General features: G+C 34.4%; 1 protein-coding gene across 1 annotated transcript in view; it reads right to left on the reverse strand.

Annotated features, from left to right (window-relative positions):
- Nucleotides 1–5498: 5498 nt before the first annotated feature.
- Nucleotides 5499–20797, reverse strand: part of GULP1 (GULP PTB domain containing engulfment adaptor 1) — a 113490-nt gene continuing 98191 nt past the window's right edge. Inside the window, exons 10-13 of the mRNA XM_052635615.1 lie at nucleotides 20266–20404; nucleotides 13400–13494; nucleotides 11338–11348; nucleotides 5499–5520 (exon numbers count right to left, since the gene is read on the reverse strand). Coding sequence (XP_052491575.1) covers nucleotides 5499–5520; nucleotides 11338–11348; nucleotides 13400–13494; nucleotides 20266–20404 — 267 coding nt within the window. The remainder of the gene's footprint in view (nucleotides 5521–11337; nucleotides 11349–13399; nucleotides 13495–20265; nucleotides 20405–20797) is intronic.

Raw genomic sequence — 20797 nt, forward strand, 5'->3', positions numbered from 1 at the left:
AGAGAGGGGTCTGGGGTTCTTAAGGAAGAAGAAAGGACAAACGTTTTATTTTTTTTCTCTACAGTCCTTAGTCTTAGTCACGTAAGATTTTTTTTTTTTTCTTTAAGCCCAGAATTGCTGCTGCTGCTAAGTTGCTTCAGTCATGTCCAACTCTGTCCTACCCCACAGAAGGCAGCCCACCAGCCTCCATGGTCCCTGGGATTCTCCAGGCAAGAATACTGGAGTGGGTTGCCATTTCCTTCTCCAATGCATGAAAGTGAAAAGTGAAAGTGAAGTCACTCAGTCGTGTCTGACTCACAGCGACCCCAGGGACTGCAGCCTGCCAGGCTCCTCAGTCCACGGGATTTTCCAGGCAAAAGTACTGGAGTGGGGTGCCATTACCTTCTCCCTAGAAATGATGATTACACAACAAACAACTCAGTTTAAGCTCTGTACTATGGCATGAAATTAAAAGATGCTTACTCCTTGGAAGAAAAGTTATGACCAAACTTGATAGCATATTCAAAAGCAGAGACATTACTTTGCTGACTAAGGTCCGTCTAGTCAAGGTTTTTCCTGTGGCCATGTATGGATGTGAGAGTTGGACTGTGAAGAAGGCTGAGCGCCGAAGAACTGATGCTTTTGAACTGTGGTGTTGGAGAAGACTCTTGAGAGTCCCTTGGACTGCAAGGAGATCCAACCAGTCCGTCCTAAAGATCAGCTCTGGGATTTCTTTGGAAGGGATGATACTAAAGCTGAAACTCCAGTACTTTGGCCACCTCATGAGAAGAGTTGACTCATTGGAAAAGACTCTGATGCGGGGAGGGATTGGGGGCAGGAGGAGAAGGGGATGACAGAGGATGAGATGGCTGATGGCATCACGGACTCGATGGACGTGAATCTGAGTGAACTCCGGGAGTTGGTGATGGACAGGGAGCCCTGGCGTGGTGTGATTCATGGGGTCGCAAAGAGTCGGACACGACTGAGTGACTGAACTGAACTGAACTGAGGGCTTATATAACAACAATGTATCATCCTTGAGGACAGTTTCTCCTTCCTGAAAACCTTCTGACTAATCCTGATATTTTAGAATGTATACTATGGGAGTGGGTCTGGTCGGATTTTCCTATTGCTAAATTCTAATCCTGTTATCCTAAAATGTAAATTGTGGGAGTGGGTCTCGTAAAATTTTCACAAACTTGAGACATTCTTTTGATTTCTGGTTATAATTAATTAAAAAGTATATAACTCTCTTGCTAACACTAGTGAAGGGGGCACTCTCCACCCCCTTCTGATGTCTATGTCAGAAGCTTTCTCAGTCCCTTTTTCACTTTAATAAAATTGCACTACACAAAATCTCTTGGGTGGTAAAGACTGGTCACTGGTCCCAAAGTTAAATCTTCTTCTTCGGAGATCACGAATCCAACATCGTTTAGGTGGATTCCGGGAGTTGGTGATGGACGGGGAGGCCTGGCCTGCTGTGGTTCATGGGGTCGCAAAGAGTCAGAAAAGACAGAGTGACTGAATGAACTGAACTGAAAGTAAAGAAATAGATGATAAATTATTTTAAGAGGTGGTCTCACTAGAATAAAGGAATACCATTTCAGATGAATTCCAGAGAAATATCTTTTGAGGAACAGAATTTTATAAGTGGGTTACATTCAGACCTTAATAATAAAGGTTAATATATGGAACAAAGGTATGTAACTAAGTTTGTGTAAAATTTATGAGATGGGTGTTAGAGGGAGAGGTTCTTGAGATATTTGTCTGAGGTTATCTAGGAAGGAGAAGACAATGAAATTAGGTGCTTTCTTGGATGAGTCACAGGTGGCTGAGGGCATACTAGCCATACCCATATCAACAGTGTGTTAGCCGCCCAAAAAGAGTGTAGCTTGGGTGGAGTCTGGGATTTAGTTGTCAAAACTGAGTCCAAGATTCTTCAAGTAATTTAACAGAGGCTGAAACCCAAAATCATGAATAAATATTGAATTTGGAACTATAGATGGAAACACTGGAATAGAAAAATTGTTAACAGCCAGGTTTTTTTCATGGTTATGTTGCTGCTAAGTCACTTCAGTTGTGTCTGACTCTGCGTAACCCCATAGACAGCAGTCCACCAGGCTCCCCATCCCTGGGATTCTCCAGACAAGAACACTGAAGTGGGTTGCCATTTCCTTCTCCAATGCATGAAAGTGAAAAGTGAAAGTGAAGTTGCTCAGTCGTGTCTGACTCTTAGCAACCCCATGGACTGCAGCCCACCAGGCTCCTCAGTCCATGGGATTTTCCAGGCAAGAGTACTGGAGTGGGGTGCCATTGCTTTCTCCAAGGTTATGTTAAGTAACATCAAAAAGAGCAAAAATAGAAGTCAGTATTTAGAAATGTAACAGCACAAAATCTATCAGAAATTCTATCTGAAAGTGAAGTCCCATAAAGTGACTAAAACTAAAAAAATCAAATACACAATATAACAAGAAAAGATGAAGAAAATTATTCTCATTGGCCTGTCTTCATAAGTCTCACCCTAGATTTCTAACATGATAGACACTGGCCAGTACTAGGAACCCAAATTTAAGCATAGCTAAATATTAATATTTGTGTCACACTGTACTTTAATACATATAAGTTTTTATTTACTAATTCATATAAATATCTTAGTTTTCCTTTAGGACAATAAACTAACCTAAGGCAGGGATCTGGTCATCTTCTGTTTAACAATGTCTGCTAGAAACTTCGGAGAAGGCAATGGCATCCCACTCCAGTACTCTTGCCTAGAAAATTCCATGGACGAGGAGCCTGGCAGGCTGAAGTCCATGGGGTCGCTAAGAGTCAGACACGACTGAGTGACTTCACTTTCACTTTTCACTTTCATGCATTGGAGAAGGAAATGGCAACCCACTCCAGTGTTCTTGCCTGGAGAATCCCAGGGACGGGGGAGCCTGATGGGCTGCCATCTGTGGGGTTGCACAGGGTCGGACACAACTGAAGCGACTTAGTAGTAGCAGCAGCAGCAGCTAGAAACTTACCAAATGTTTTCTTATCCACCTAATACATGTTATTCACATGGAGTAATAAATTAATTTTATTGAACAGATGGATAAAGTGCTCATTGTTGTGCTAAGGCTGTGCACGTGTCCTGTGTACCATTAAAATACTTAACATTGTGTTTTAAATAGGTTCAAAACTTTATGACATTCTAATTGGCCACAACTTAAATTCTATTATCAGGTCCACCTTTATAAAACTGTCAGCCAACATACCCTTTGTATTACTAGGATAAAAAGGCTCTCCATTCTGAAAAGAGATATTTATATAATACAATTATTATACCAGACACTTCTGGTAAAAGGAAGCAAACTCTGACCTCTCTCACCAACAAGATGAAGTCTCCTGTTTTCACAACGGAATGATGTTCGATCATAAAGCTAGAATGTGTGTGGGCTGTAAGAAATTTCTGCTTCCTTCTTTCCCTTTCTGTCTTTCTTTTGACACCAATTTACAGCCAGTAAAATCTGGCATGAGATTAGCTTCAGAATGTTTCTAAATGAATTAGAGATTACTTAATGAGTTATAATATATACAAATATAAATTATACAATTTAATTTATTTAAAATCATTTATTCTCGGCAAAATCAAACATATCATTGAGTTTACATAGAAATACAATTTGCAACTGGATCTTCATAAAAATGCACTGGTGAAATAAAATGTTTATAATAATGACCAATTATATATACTATTTAATCATGCCGTAGCAGGATTGATTACCTTTAAAAATAGGTAAAGTAACATTTTAAATGTGCAAAGTACTCTATTGTGTTGCCATTGATAATAAATTGCCACTAAATATATACCTATTACATAAAGCTTTTTAAAGTACAATAAAAATACAAATTCTATCTGTTAAAAAAAGCCATTGATAGGGCTTCTAAACATCCTCATTATACAAATTCCAAAATACTATATGACAAACAAAATTATAAAGACTCTTCTTTATGAAACATATACTACCCTCTAATTAAAGTACAATTGAACAGATAACAGAAAACAAACAGGAAGGCTTATATAGACCATAGAATATTACGAAGATACATACAAATATAATATTGCATAAGCATATTTGATTTCTGTTCCTAGTGAAAATGTACCTTTAGCACATGAAGAAAATTTCCATGACTAAAAGAAAAGAAAAATTTTTGAGATCTACCTTCTATCTAAGCTCACATTTTCATTAATTTAATTTACTTTTCTTATAATGAGATAAACCAAATAATATATCGGACCATAAATTTTTGCTACACTCTGTATAAATTAGAGTCTGTTACATAACGGGTGAAGATGTAGAAAACATTTTTTTTTTTTTTAAAGCTGAAGTTCACCAGCACAAGAATCAGGTGCAAGAAAGTGTTATTTTTCAGGTTAAAGACTAAACTGAACAGAAATTTCATTCATTTCAAAAATGAGATCCTGACTTTAACAGAAAAAACATTAAATTTGCTAAATAATATTGATAATTCATAAAGAAAAGGTGCCATCGATTTTTTAAAGTATCAGAATTAATGGGCTATCACAAAATAAACCTTGGTGAGAAAATATTTTAATCAATGGAGAAATATAAGAAGAATAGTCATATTCAGTGAGAAAAAATTTATTTGGTAAAGTAAATATGGGTAATAGATGCTGCAACTACAGGCAGTATATAGTCCAAATCATTTTTAGGAAACATCAGATCAAATGACATTTAGATGTTTAGTAATTTAACTTATCTTGATAGGAACTAAATTTTAAGTCCTTTGTGAATAGCAAGCTTTTATTGTTCCACAATCTTTATGGATGAAATAAAATATTTAGAGTATAGCTGATAATAATAACTAACATTATTACCTTGAACTTAATAATAACAACTCTAAACACATTTAGTTTAATTATTGGAATTTATATTTCTGTTATTTCACCTGTTAAAAATGATATGGTGGTGTTATATTCAATGTTCACATTTTCCCAATAATATGAACAACATTTCATACATAAAATGATATCTGTCTAATGAATGGTAACATGTTTATTGGTTTGAATATAGAACATATTTAGTTTGGCATTGGTATATCTCTTAGGATTCTGAAAGGTATCTTTTAGGTATGACTTTTGAGAAATTGATAATAAACTAGCAGCCTAGAGAATGAGCATAATAAGGCAGATATTTGGGTAATCTGTCTTTCAATTATAAATTCTACAAACAAACTGAAAGGAACATAAAAATATGATTTAATTTACAGTGAATTTTTAAAGCAAAATGTTACAGATCAACAGTGAATACATCAGGAAATTTTACTGAAATAATTCTCAAAAAGTTAAGAGACTCAAAAATATATTGGCACATTTATAATACCTGACATAAGTAATAATGACTGATATATATATATACGTATACCAAACAATTTTAACAGATTCAGGACCTCTTGTTCTTTACATCAGCACCTGCTGTCTAAAGGGTCGAGACAAAATACTGTGCCTTCAAGAGTTAGTCCCATTTTGAACCCCTCCTGTAAAACAAAGTAAAATCATTAAAATAGGAAATGTTCATAGAAAAAAAAATCTGTAAATGAAAAAGACTATGAAAAAAAGTTGAAATCTTCATGCTTTGATCAAAAAGAAATAATTATATGTCAAATGTTGACTTGTCAAATTTGTATCAAGTGCTTTTATATCCATCAACATTTTAAATGTTTTAAATATATATGAGGTTAGCATCCGTAAGCTAGCTAGACAGCATATTAAAAAGATATGACCAACCTGGACAGCATATTAAAAAGCAGAGACATTACTTTGCCAACAAAGGTCCGTCTAGTCAAAGCTATGGTTTTTCCAGTAGTCATCTATGATGTGAGAGCTGGATTATAAAAAAAGCTGAGCACAGAAGAATTGATACTTTTGAACTCTGGTGTTGGAGAAGACTCTTGAGAGTCTCTTGGACTGCAAGGAGATCCAACCAGTCCATCCTAAAGGAAATCAATCCTGAATATTCATTGGAAGCTGAAGCTCCAATACGTTGACCACCTGATGCTAACTGACTCCTTGGCAAAGACCCTGATGCTGGGCAAGATTGAAGGTGGGAGAAGAAGGGGATGACAGAGGATGAGATGGTTGGATGGCATCACCAACTCTATGGACATGAGTTTGAGTAGGCTCCGGGAGTTGGTGATGGACAGGGAAGCCTGGCTTGCTGCAGTCCATGGGGTCACAAAGAGTCGGACACGACTGAGGGACTGAACTGAACTGAGCATCCATAAGAGACAGAAGAAAACAGAACAATGTGGAATTAACTTTAAGATTTAAATGTTTTTTTTCAGTAAAGTCTACTTTCTGTCATTCTACTGTAGCTTAAAAAGATTCCTTAACTTTTAAAGGTCAATGTTCATTTAAGTATAAGCACAATAGCTAGATCTCAAGTTGATGACAGCTTAATAGTTTTCATCTTTCTTTCTTTAATAGTTTTCACCTTTCACTGACCAGAGCCTGGTAAAATAAACCGCATTGCATTTAGGAATTGCAATACTGTATCCTATGTAGGGGGTCCTATGGTGGCAATGGACTGCAGACCACTTTGCCATGGAAAAAGCTTCCTCTACAGCTTCCCTGGCAACTCAGTGGTAAAGAACCTACCTGCCAATGCAGGAGATGCTGCTTCAATCTCTGTATTGGGAATATTCCCTGTGTTGCAGGGAAGAAACCAATTCTGACTCCATGTTGGAAACTGTTTCTTTAACTTGCTTTCATTATTATAATTATACTAAATGGCTTGCCTAGAGGACCCTGCCCCTCTGCTTGATGGTAAACAAAAGTGCTTTTGTTTAGCTTATGGAGAGACACTTTGTTCCTGCCCACCTGTGAATAGAAGAGATTAACACACCCCTTCTGAAGGCTGGGCATTCCCCTGGAGATGTTTTGCAAGACTGAAGACCCTTTCACTTTACTTCCCACTCCATCTCCCTCTTTATTCTGCCTTTTGATGTTAACTCCTCATTGATTCTTTTTCTCTGATCTATAAAAGAACCTGGCATCCAGACCCCAGGAAGATGGTTATTTTGAGGCACTAGCCTTCCATGTTCTCAGTCTGCCAGCTCCCCGATTAAAGTCTCTTCCTTGCCTCAACACCTTGTCTCTTGGATTCATTGACCTATTGTACGACAAGCAGAGCAAGCTTGGGCTTGTTAACACCTGGAGAAGGAAACGGCAACTCACTCCAGTATTCTTGCCTGGGAAATACCATGGACAGAGGAGTCTGGCAAGACAAAATCCTTGTCTCAAACTCTCAAAAGAGCCAGACATGATTGAGCTACCAAACAACTAGTTTTGCAGTTGCTTGCATTTGCAAATTATTTGAATCCCACTCACCCCAGGATGTTTTAGCATCTTCCCTGGTGGCTCAGATGGTAAAGAATCTGCCTGCAATGTGGGAGACTAGGGTTTGATTCCTGGGTGAGGATGATCGCCTGGAGAAGGAAACAGCAACCCATTCCAGTATTCTTGTCTGGGAAATCCAATGGACAGAGGAGTCTCGTGGTCTACAGTCCATGGGGTCGCAAAGAGTTGGACATGACTGAGAGGCTAACACTTTTTCATAGCATGTTTTAAATGCTTCTGGAAGTTAAACTGCCTTTAATTTATTAATAGCAAGGACCCAATTGCTGTGAAAAAATTTTTTTTCAAAGAGTTTTAGTAAAGATTCAGTGGCAAAGGATTTTGTCCTTCTCAAAGCTCTCTTCTTTTCTGCACAAAGTAATTGAATGATGGACCATCTCTGGCCTTACTATCTCTCCCATACCCATCCTTGCCCATAAAATGAAATGTAGACAGCAGTCTGTTCCTGAGGAAAAGAAACCAATACAGTATTGTAAAGCAAAATAAAGTAAAAGTAAAAATTTTTTAAATTAAAAAAAAAAGAAAGAAAATCTCTCTCAAAGAGAAGGCTTCTCTGTCCTCCATTCTGCTTTGTCTTTCATTTAATTAGATGGCAGCCAAACACATATTCATTTGCATTTCCTCAAATGAATTTGAGGAATTTGCTGCTGCTGCTGCTAAGTCGCTTCAGTTGTGTCTGACCCTGTGCGACCCCATAGACGGGAGCCCAGCAGGCTCCCCCGTCCCTGGGATTCTCCAGGCAAGAACATTGGAGTGGGCTGCCAATTCCTTCTCCAACACATGAAAGTGAAAAGTGAAAGTGAAGTCACTCAGTCGTGTCCGACTCTTAGCAACCCCATGGACTGCAGCCCACCAGGCTCCTTCGTCCATGGGATTTTCTAGACTAGAGTACTGGAGTGGATTGCCATTGCCTTCTTCGTGAGGAATTTGAGTTACCTTCAAATAGAATTGGTGTCTAATGTACTTTTATTATAAGTTCAATGCAAACAGTATCATATAGAGGAAGAGTATTATTACAAAATGCAAGCCACACCTTTTTCGCTATTAGTGTTTTGAGAATGCTCTTCATTATGTCTATAGCAAAAAGTCTACAGGGCAATATCATCACTTCAGTGATTTTTCAAAACTACTTCTCATTATTTGAAACACAAATTCTATTTAGTTAAGTAAAAGTCAGAGTACTTACCATTTATTTAAAAGCCTATTCTTGTCACAAGCAGAAATATTTTGCCACCTATATGCATATTGTCTAAACAGCTGCCAAATAGAAAAGTCAATACTTTAAACTGAAAATACTGTAAATAAACTTCTTTTAAAATATTTTATTTGGATATATGAGGATCTATGTACTATATCATCTTCTGGAATATTATTAGATAGATAGACAAGTACTGTGGGTATGTATTACTTTTGCAAAGATTTGATATCATTGTTTTTAAAATGTTATCAGTTCATTCTGAAATTAAACCACTATCTCTTTAATTACCCTGAAAATATAATTTATCAATGTGCTATTACTATAGGAAAAGCAGAATAGTAATCAAAGTAAGATAGGAGCTGATCATTATTTCAACAGCAGCAAAAAATATTTGTATATTAATTACAAGAATGTCTCTAAGTTTTTTTTTTAACTATTTGTGCTCCAAATTTTATTATGTTTATTTATTTATTTGGTCTATTAAGGGTTTTTTTTTTTTTTTTGCTTTTAATTTATTTTTTCCTCCAAGTTATTATAAGGATCCTTTTGGATTCCTTTTAGATTAACTTAATTATCTCTTTTGACAGACACATTGTCACATGGCTTCTTGGTTTTCTTTCCTCCTAAAATAAAATTTCCCACACATTTTCTGACTCTTCCTCTCTAGGTTTCATTTAGAAAGTCATGATTTAACAAATGCTCAGTCCTTCTAAAGTTTCATATACTCTTGAATTTTAAACCTCTGAATGAAAATAAGGCTTATTTAACTTATGTAGGGATGGAATGGGGACTATAATTAACATCACACAAAATAATGATTTTATTATTAATATATTATTAATAATATTTGTTATATAAAATGTTTTCCCCAATTGTATTTTTTTACTTTGAAATAGAAAAGTATATCAAGGAAGATAAAAACCACTCATATGTAACAATTAACATGTTGAAGTATGTCCTTTGAATCTCCCTTTCCTCTAACTATAAATTTAAAAAATAATTTAATAATATAATATACTATATATTATATATAACATTTATTTGATGTATTACATACATTATATATAAATTTGTGTATTCTATTTTTTAATCTTAGCAGAACAAATTTCTTTGAGTCCATGTAAAACTAATTTGATGATTTTATGATGTTTTATTAATTTTAATATGATTTGTTTCCTTAATTTATAATTTTAAATAAGGTTGACTGGATGTTTCTATACATAGAGAGTTTCCATATTCATAGTTATTTTCTCTTCAGGATAGATTGCCTTAAAGTTTTTGATACCACATAGAAATACACGTATTAGCAACAAATTACTGCCTGAGGGATGCTATGCACTGATCTTGACCCAGCAATGATTTAGAATGCTTGTTTCATCACACTTTCATTTGCACTCATATTAGTAAAAAATAAAATGCCTAATTTGATGAATAAAAGTAGCATTTATGGCTGTTAATTTGTATGTTTTCTTTGATTAGATTTAACATGTCTACAAGTATGTAGCCATTTGTGGTCCTTTTTGAGCAACTGCCTTTTTATCTGTTGATTATTTAGTTTCCTTTTCATTTGTCTACTTATTTTAACTATATATACACAATATGGTTATACTTTTTAAAACAGAATTAAAAGAAGTATAGAAATTTTTCTATAGGAGACTGCATGTACATATTTTCCTTATAAAAATTTCTTTGTAATTCAAAAGTCTGATAAGTATGTAATTGTATTTCAAATATTTTAAACTACCCAAGGTTTCCAAAATTTATCTGAATATTTGTTGTATATTTCAGCTATACACTGATCTTCCAAATTATTAATCAGTTGAATTAACATCATTTAATGCAAAATTCACTCATCTTTCATTGACTTACCATGGTTCTTTTTTAACATGTTAAATTATTATAATGAATAAGGTACACTTCTGGAATATCAATACTATTACACTAATTTGCCTGCCAGTGACATGTAATGAGAAATGTAAATTATGTCAAATCAGATAGCCACATAATTGATTTCAAATAAATATCTAATTTTCTAACAATTTATAAAAAATATGGCTTAATAGTTCTGCTTAAATGCTTGCACTCATGAGATGTTTTTTCAATTTCCTCTGTAAATAAAACAGTAAAATCCAAAATTTCAGTAAGCTTAACTCAATATAGTTTATATGCATGCATGCTAAGTCTCTTCAGTTGTGCTGACTCTTTGTGACGCTATGGACTGTGAACTGCTAGGCTCCTCTGTCCATGGGATTCTCCAAGTGGTTGTCAGGCCCTTCTCTGGGGAACCTTCCTGACCCAGGGATCGAGCCTGAAGCCCAGTATGTCTCCTGGCATTGCAGGAGGATTGCTTACCATTAGCACCTATACTGTATTAAGTTTTTACGTTTTATGCAAAGATAAAAATAGTAACTAAATGTGTGCATTCAATTAATCAGGTTAACAAGATAAATAATGAAGGCTGTCATAGATTTTAGATAAAATATGATTTCACTTTAGTTAAACTTGCAAATAAATCATGGATTAAAAGAAACAGACAAACAATGAGATGGACAATGCAATAGTGACTTATTCATTGAAAAAAAACTTCAAAATGTGAGTATAAACCTCTTTAAACACAACTAATAATCAGACATATCCATGTAAACTGCTATTTGAATATTTATTAAATAAAGCATGCAAATATTAAGGTTTAACTTCAAGAAGCCATAACTTGTTTAAAATATGAAAATTATATACCAACCATCTCTGGCGCTACCAAGCATGAAAGCAGAAAAGAATGAAAAAGACATTAAGAAATAACAAAAACAAAAGCAAAAATACCACAGTGTAACATTATTTATCTAACACATGTTAAATCATTTCAATTCAGTGTTTCTCAAACTAGGTTTCTACAAAAATCTGGAGATATAGGCTGATCTTCAAAACTCTATAGAAAATGTTTGTTGCGTGAAAATCTAAAAAAACATTAGTAGTAATTCTTTGTGGTTTTTATAACCTTTGAGAGCAAATACTACCATATCAGTGTCCATGGTTTTGTCTGTTCCTACAAAAACATCGGCGCCGAGGCAGAATAAACAGAATTGATAAAATTAATGAAAAGGTAAACAAATTATTTTCATATGAAAGAAATAAAGTACAATCACTAAATAATCACGCACTATTTGCAAGAAGTCTCTTAGTATTTGAACTATAGAAAAGATGTGCAAAAACTGTGTCATCAAATAAGATACATGTTGATATCAACAGAAGTTTGATGTTGGTGGTTTTAGCTTCAGCCGAGTAAAATAATCCATGCTCTTATATTAAAGTTTGTAATTAGAATTTTATTAGGTGCTATAATTTTGCTTTTAATTGATACATTTTGAATTAACAGTTATATAAGATCTATAAGGATAAAATGCTTTTCAACTTTTTGTAAGTATTTATGAAATGTTATAATAAAAGTTTAAGTCAGTAGTAAGGATTTAAAATAATTTTTTATGCAAAAAGGAATTATAAATCATTCAACTTGAGAAATTTTTATTTTAACATATTCTTAAAAAATCTCAAGATATGTTAAACAATCCAACTTTTAAGATAGAGAGGTATTATTACACCTGGAATAATTACATCTGGAATAATAAGGAAAATCACATAATACTTAAAAAACCGTTTCATACCTTAGCCCAAAATCAGTGAAAGGATATTTATGATATTTCTAAGAAGTAGAGTTTTTATCAGTGTTAGATCATAATCCCCCCCCCCCTTAATTTTTTTTCCAGGAAATAAAGCATAGAACAGGGAGTATATTGTCCAGGCCGAAGAAGTAAATTTATCACATCTTCTCTTTATTACATCTTTTCAGTCAGCTTCATATAAGCTGATTGATATAATGAGCTGATCTCTGACTGCAATTGACCACATATATATTGTCTTTTTGGTGAAAAATAGGATATAAAACTTCATCAAGATATAAAAGGAAATATAAAGAGAAGAGCTTAGTATAGTGCTTATAAAGCTAATTATTAATCATGGCCCACTACATAAAATATCTTCAAACTTTCAGAACAATTCAGAATTGAAAAATAAAAGGGAAAGAAAGAAATGAAAATGCAACTGGACTACATTCCTCAACAAGTGGTCATTTGATGTCCGCTGCTTCAGTAAGAGCCCAGAAGAGCCCACAATACTTCATTCTTTTTCTACATCTCCAGACCCCCCTTCTTTGGAATTCTTGGTTTTAGCTATCAGCTTTAATCTTTTTTAATTAATTGTGGTACATGGTTTATAACATTATATAAATTTTGTGTGTGCAACATTATATTTCAACTTCTGTATACAATACAGTGTGGCCAAAAGTTTAGTTTCCATCCATACCCATAGAGTTGACCTCTTTTACAATGATTCCTTTAAAAGACTGATTTCACTCTTACAAAGCTTTTCCTTCATTCACCCATTCACAATTTTGAAATTCATAATTGTTTTAAAAGATTGAGATCAAATCTTATAAATCTAATGCAATGACCTTTTAATTTTTGGATTTTGAATAATGAACCCATGAAGAATTCATGCAATTTTGTATCAAAAATATGCACCACCTTATTGATACTGTAAATTGCACCATTAAGAACAAAACACAACAAAACCTTATCTTTAGCCTCTGAGTATTTTTAGAGCTAAATGTATATTGTTATTTTAAAGCAATTATTTTAAGTAAGTTGACAATAGTTCAAGGGAAAGGTAACAACTATAGTATATAACATTATCTAGGAACCAAAGAAAAAAGAAAAAAAGATTATGGGCCAATCTGTTAAAATAATCACCTGCATCTCATCTAATTTTGATTGAATGTCTGGCGGGAAATCCCCTGCTCCACAGTTAAATGGGTCAAAAGGTTCCGCTCCAAACAGGTCCCGTTCTAAAAAGAAGAAAATGATATAGTAAATGAAATGATAAGGAATGAGTTGAAGTAAGTTAAGTTCAGTCATGTCCAACTGTTGGTGACCCCATGGACTGCGGCCTGCCAGGCTGCTCTGTTTATGGAGTTCTCCAGGCAAGAATATTGAAGTGGGTTGCATCACCCTCTTCCATGGGATCTTCCCAGCACAGGGATCAAACCCAGGTCTCCCCCATTGCAGGCATATTCTTTACCAGCTGATCCACCAGGGAAGCTGCATAACCAAATGAGCCTCTATCCACAGTAAAGACCAAAAGGAAGCAAAAATCCATTTTTATGATGATTTTAAAACCATTTGGTGGCAAAGGACTAATATTCAGAGAGGTTTTTAAGCCTTTAAGTGAGAAATAGCAAAATCACCAAATGTTTGATAATTAGTATATTTCAATATCTACATTTTACCGAAGAAATTTATTTTATTTTACATTTTTATTCATTTTAAAGCAATTTAAATGTACTGAAATTAATGTATTATTCACTGAAACTTCCCTATTCCATTTATTGATGACCCTGAAACACAACAGTGACACACTATGTAGGACCTGGTAGATTAGTAAGTAGCTTAACTCATAGTTCATGCACTTTAATCTCACCCTTTAGTCAGAAAAAAAAAAATTAAGGAATAATATCTTGTGTAGCATGAAATCATATCACCTTCCTAGGTAACCACAATGAGACAATTTCTTTAAAAATGTATCCTATCCCCCACATAAATTTTTTTTTTTTTTTAAATTGCAGTAATGGGGACTTTCTGGCTGTCCAGTGGTTAAGACTCCGTGTTTCCAATGAAGGGGAAACGGGTTCAATTCCTGGTAGAGTAACTAAGATCCCACATGCCACATGGCCAAAAAAATAAAAAAAATACAACAGTAATAGAATACCAAAAAGATCCCTGTGCATATATTTTAAAGTATACGTTGCAATGCATACTTCAAAATATATAAACAGGGAGCTTTTATATATTCTATCGCTTATTATATGACAAAGTTTTTAAAGAAATTTCTTTATTCTGAATACACTCAAAGCCAGTCTTAAATGACAAAAAATTAAACTGTCCATAGGCAATAAAATTTATAATGTAGCAAGATTTTCACATTTCAGTTCAGTTGCCCAGTTGTGTCTGACTCTTTGTGACCCCATTGACTGCAGTATGCCAGGCTTCCCTGTCCATCACAACTCCTGGAGCTTACTCAAACTCAGGTCCATCAAGTCAGTGACACCATCCAACCATCTCATCCTCTGTCGTCCCCTTCTCCTCCTGCCTTCAATCCTTCCCAGCATCAGGGTTTTTTCTAAAGAATGACTTCTTTGTATCAGGTGTCCAAAGTATTGGAGCTTCAGCTTCAGCATCAGTTTTTCCAATAAATATTCAGGACTGATTTCCTTCAGGATTGACTGGTTTGATCTCCTTGCAGTCCAAGGGACTCTCAAGAGTCTTCTCCAACACCACAGTTCAAAAGCATCAATTCTTTGGCACTTAGCTTTCTTTATGGTCCAACTGTCACATCCATACATGACTACTGGAAAAACCACAGCCTTGACTATATGGACCTTTGTTGGTAAAATAATGTCTCTGCTTTTTAATATGCTGTCTAGGTTTCTCATACCTTTTCTTCCAAGGAGCAAGCATCTTTTAATTTCATGGCTACAGTCACTATTTGCATTGATTTTGGAACCCAAGAAAATAAAGTTTGTCACTATTTCAATTGTTTGCCCATCTATTTGCCATATGCCATGATCTTCATCTTTTGAATGTTGAGTTTTAACCCAGCTTTTTAAACTCTCCTCTTTCACTTTCACCAACAAGCTCTTTAGTTCCTCTTCACTTTGTGCCATAAGGGTGGTGTCACCTGCATATCTGAGGTTATGGATATTTCTCCTAGCAATCTTGATTTCAAATTGTGCTTTATCCATTCCAGCATTTCTCATGAATAAAATTTAAATAAGCAAGGTGACAATATACAGCCTTGACACACTCCTTTCCCAATTTGGAACCAGTCCATTGTTCCATGTCTGGTTCTAAATATTGCTTCTTGACCTGCATACAGATTTCTCAGGAGGAAGGTAAGGTGGTCTGTTATTCTCATTTATTTAAGAATTTTCCAGTTTGTTGTGATCCACATAGTCAAAGGCTTTAGCATAGTCAGTAAAGCAGAAGTAGATGTATTTCTGGAATTTTCTCACTTTTTCTATGATCCAGTGGATGTTGGCAATTTTATCTCTGATTCCTCTGCCATTTCTAAATCCAGCTTGAACATCTGGAAGTTCACAGTTCACATATTAATTAAGCCTCACTTGGAGAATTTTAAGCATTACTTTACTAGCATGTGAGATGAGTGCTTTTGTGCACTAGTTTGAACATTTTTTGGCATTGGAATGAAAACCGGCCTTTTCCAGTCCTGTGCCCATTTCTAAGTTCTCCAAATTTGCTGCATGTTGAGTGCAGCACTTGCACAGCATCATCTTTTAGCATTTGAAATAGCTCGGCTGGAATTCTATCACCTCCACTAGCTTCGTTGATAGTGATGCTTCCTAAGGCCCAGTTGACTTCACACTGTAGGATGTCTGGCTCTAGGTGAGTGATCACACCATCATGGTTAGCTGGGTCATTAATATCTTTTTTGTACAGTTCTTTTGTGTATTCTTGCCACTTCTTCTTAATATCTTCTGCTTCTGTTAGGTCCATACCATTTCTGTCCTTTATTGAGCCCATCTTTGCATGAAATGTTCCCTTGGTATCTCTAATTTTCATAAAATCTTTCCCATTCTATTATTTTCCTCTATTTCTTTGCACTGATCACTGAGGAAGGCTTTCTTATTTCTCCCGGATATTCTTTGGAACCCTGCATTCAGATGGATATATCTTTCCTTTCTCTTTTGGTCATTGTAGAGAGTTTCTACAAAATGTGGTCCACTGGAGAAGGGAATGGGAAACCACATCACTTTTTAGGAAACCATCTTTTCTAAATTAAATGCTTTGTAAGAAGTAATATTTATCTACTTCAGTTCTATTAACATATTCTCAACAATTCCATGACTCCCATTATGAAAGACTGTTACATACCTCATTGCAAATTTTTTTTTTCTTTTTTTAGATTCATGTATTAAATAAGTTAAGAAAAGTAAAGTGCTTAGAAGTTTCTGTTGCTGGTAAGTACTACATAAATAAGGACATACAATTTATACCCAAATAAAGTCACTTTTAAGAATGAAAGGAATGTTACCAATAGTTTCATCAGGATGAAAGGTATAAGTCAGGGCAGTTCTAAATGAATGGGATTTACTTTTACCTTAGGTGTAACAGATGGGTGTTATTATTATTGTTGCTATTTATTTTCCTCAGTCTGATGTTTATTATAGGCAATAAATCAGAGCTTGGAGAAACTTTTCTTTGGAAGAGTATCTTGGATACACATTAACAGGATACACATTAAGCAATGCTTTATACATGGTAGAAAGAAATGAATTAGTAAAGAGAAAGGTCTGTCAGGAGAGACAAAGATTCTCATTACACAGGTCTTCTAAAGTTGGGACTCAAAACCATCAGAGATTTCAGATGGGCTTAAGGGATTCTTTTAATATTTCTAAAGTACAATGAAATTTTGTATGAGTGGGCATGTTGTGCTTTTAGGTGAAAGAGATTTAACATTAAATTTATCATATTCTTTGGGGTCCATAACCCCCAAGTTAAGAAACTACTAATGTAAATATCAAATATACATTACCATTCTTAAGAAAATTCCCCAAATGATTCTAATGTTCAGTGAGTCTTGAAAATGCTTGGGTAAAGGGTATATGAAACTAAACAAAGGGAGACAAGGTACTTGAAATGGGAAACAGCAGACTGTGAACATCTTGAAAGTAGGGATCATGTGTTTATTCATTTCTGTGTGAACATAATGCTAAATTAATATTTTTGAATGAATGGTTGAATAAATGAATAAATACAATAAAAAATAAAATATCAACTATATTAATATCATGCAAATTAATAAACAGAGCTCTTTGGCATATTTTGGCCAACTCAGATAGATCTAAAACCCATAAAAAATCATGTAAGTCCAATTTTCAATTTAAAAAGATCTAGTATATAATTCTCCAGTACTCTGGCCTGGAGGCTCCCATGGATGGAGGAGCCTGGTGGGCTGCAGTCCATGGGGTCGCTGGGGGTCGGACACGATTGAGCAACTTCACTTTCACTTTTCACTTTCATGCATTGGAGAAGGAAATGGCAACCCACTCCAGTGTTCTTGCCTGGAGAATCCCAGGGATGGGGGAGCCAGTGGGCTACTGTCTATGGGGTCACACAGGGTCGGACACGACTGAGACGACTTAGCAGTGGTATATAATTAATAACATGAAAATTATTTAATCTAATGCAAGAGCAAAAGGACAAAAATAGGTGATATTTCATTTGGTCATTCTTTCCTTTATCAACTAAACATTTATTGGACACAGTATGTGCCATACATTTTGCTAGGCAGTGGATTAAAGCAGTGAGGAAAGGACTTTCCAGTCAAGTGCCTTCCCTCATATAATTTATAACCAATTAGGAAATATGATATGAAACAAATTAAAGCCTCATATGTATTCAAAGATCAAAAATATGCTCTGGAGAACTACTAGAGTTCTCAGGCAGTAAGGAGAAAAACTAAAGAAGAGTCTTGTAGGTTTCGGCTTTTATATATTTAGAACATAAAGAAAAGTAAATGAATGAATACATTTAAGATTTCATTTAAAGAAAAAGTTGTAATACTAAAATCCCATTGGATTAGAGTTTTAGACAATTTTACAATTAAAATTGAGTTGAACAATCTGTCCTTAAATTGTTAGTATAGATAAAAAGATGATAGATAGTTGATAGAAAGAGATGATACGGTAGTAATCAAAACTCCATATCTATCTATTATCTATTATCTATTTAGTCTATCTATTGATATTTTATTTATTAAACTCTGACATCAACATAGGTAGACATTAAAAAATATAGCAAGATGTGATGTCAATTTCTCATTAATAAGTTCCTTCAAACAATTTAATTATCTCTACCTAGATTTTCCAAAGATGTTTCAAACTCACAAATGTCTAAAAGAGAACTCCTTCACTTTCTCCCTCTCTACCTCAAATTTTCTCATTAACAACATTTGGTCTAAAATCCTTAATTGTAATTGATTTTGAACTCTCACTCATCATCCTGATGGATAACTTCAATTACCATTCCTTCTAAATGTCTTAAAATCTATCCACGCTTCTCAATTTATATTCTATTTGGTTTTAAGTTGTCCATTGTAGATACACAGCTAACTTATATTTCAAAATCTACTGTGTATGATAAACAAATACATGTTGAATTAAATAAATGAATGAGTAAAACAGTGACAAAATCAGAGGAGGTAAAACACAGTGGTAAAAGAAGAGATCTGCCTGCGATGCAGGAGACCGGGGTTTAGTCCACATGTCGGGAAGATCCCCTGGAGCAGGGACTGGCTACACACTCCAGTGTTCTTGCCTGGAGAAATCCATGGACAGAGGAGCATGGCAGGCTACAGTCCATGGGGTCGCAAAGAGGTGGACATGACTGAGCAACTAACAGTTTCATCCCTCTCAACGTTTTCACAAAGAGATGTGGGACACTCATGAGGACAAGAAATACCCCATTTTGGCAAGATGTTCTATCATGACATATATATTATGGATTATTTCCTTGAAAAAATATTTTGCATCAACACAAAATATATTCAGAGGAATTTAAATATGCTATATTTCAACTTACATATTGAAATATTTTTGTACATTGACCTAATATTATTACTTTGCATTTATAAATTAGCAGTCAGAAATTTACTGAATGTCTAAAATGTGCAATGCACTTTGTTAAGTTCCACAGGGGAAATAAACTATAGGCTCTGAAATACTTCACAGCTTTAAGTTAAAACTTCAGAGGTACATTGCAAATGTCTTAAATGTGAACGAGAGAGGAAGCAGTAAAGCATAATATGTGAAACTCTTTTCTTCAGTGACCCTTTGGATTTGTTGACTGATTAGGACCACTGGAAACCATTCTTTTATTTCCTGTGAGAGGGCACAGATCAAAATATAGTCAAGACACTGATGATTAGCATTTGCTAGATGCTTTCTAATTCAACAGAAAAAGACTTACATACAGAAAGATATATGGAAAGTAAATCAGAAAGCAATGTATTTATTATAGCTTTTTAAATATCAAATAGAGAACACTTACATAGAGTTAGTTATAAAGAAATCATGAAATTTATAGATTCATATATACATGAAATTCATAGATTCATGTGTTTCTTAAGACTACCCACATACCCTATGATAAAAATTAAAACTGATCTCTATATATATGTCAAAGATAATTAAATACCACCAGGGTTGTTTGTAATCGTTTAGAACATATTAAAAATATAACCCCAAACACAATAAAAACATAATTAAGTACCTTGTATTATGATGTAACTAACCTTATACCAAAATACCATTTTCCATGAAATAGTTTTAAATGCAAATAGTGATGTCTTTAGTAGTATACTCTGAATTATAAAGTAAAATATATAATTCACTGAACTTGGTACATATATATAAACAAAAATTGGTTATTAAAATTTCTAGTGAACTTGTTAAGATATATGATTTCACATAAAGAGTTAATTAAACATTTAAAATGTACACAAATGTAGCAAAGAATATTGGTTTGTTTAGAAAGCTTACTAATCTCGTTAGATCGACTAGGTACTGGAGGCGGCTGCATGCCATTGTGAGTAGGTATTGAAGACTGGTGTGATACTGGAGAAAATGGAATCATATCAAAGATGTCAGTAGAGGGTGACTTAGCTGTCACACTGCCTGCCTGCAATGAAGATAACATGAGTTAGGGTAGTAGTCCATGTAGACACATTATAATGAAAAATATTTCACATACATATAAAAGACATGTAAACCCAACACATGCGGTTGAGTCATATGAACTTGCCACTCTGTAGATCAAAAATGGTTAAGTAGGCAATTTCATACGAATGAACCACATATGCCAAATGCTCATTGGCAGGAAAATCTCTATAAAAATGTTATCAAAGATGATGGCAAAAATGGTAACACTATTCTAGAGAGATATATCTTTTATTTTGGATTTTTTATATATCTAGAAATAATTGCCATTTATATCAAAGAATTGAAAACATGTTACAAACTATTTCTATAAAACCTTGATATCAGTAATGTATTTTGCATAAGATTATAAGAT

This window comes from Budorcas taxicolor, chromosome 2 (genome assembly GCF_023091745.1).
Source record: "Budorcas taxicolor isolate Tak-1 chromosome 2, Takin1.1, whole genome shotgun sequence".
Lineage (NCBI taxonomy): Eukaryota > Metazoa > Chordata > Mammalia > Artiodactyla > Bovidae > Budorcas > Budorcas taxicolor.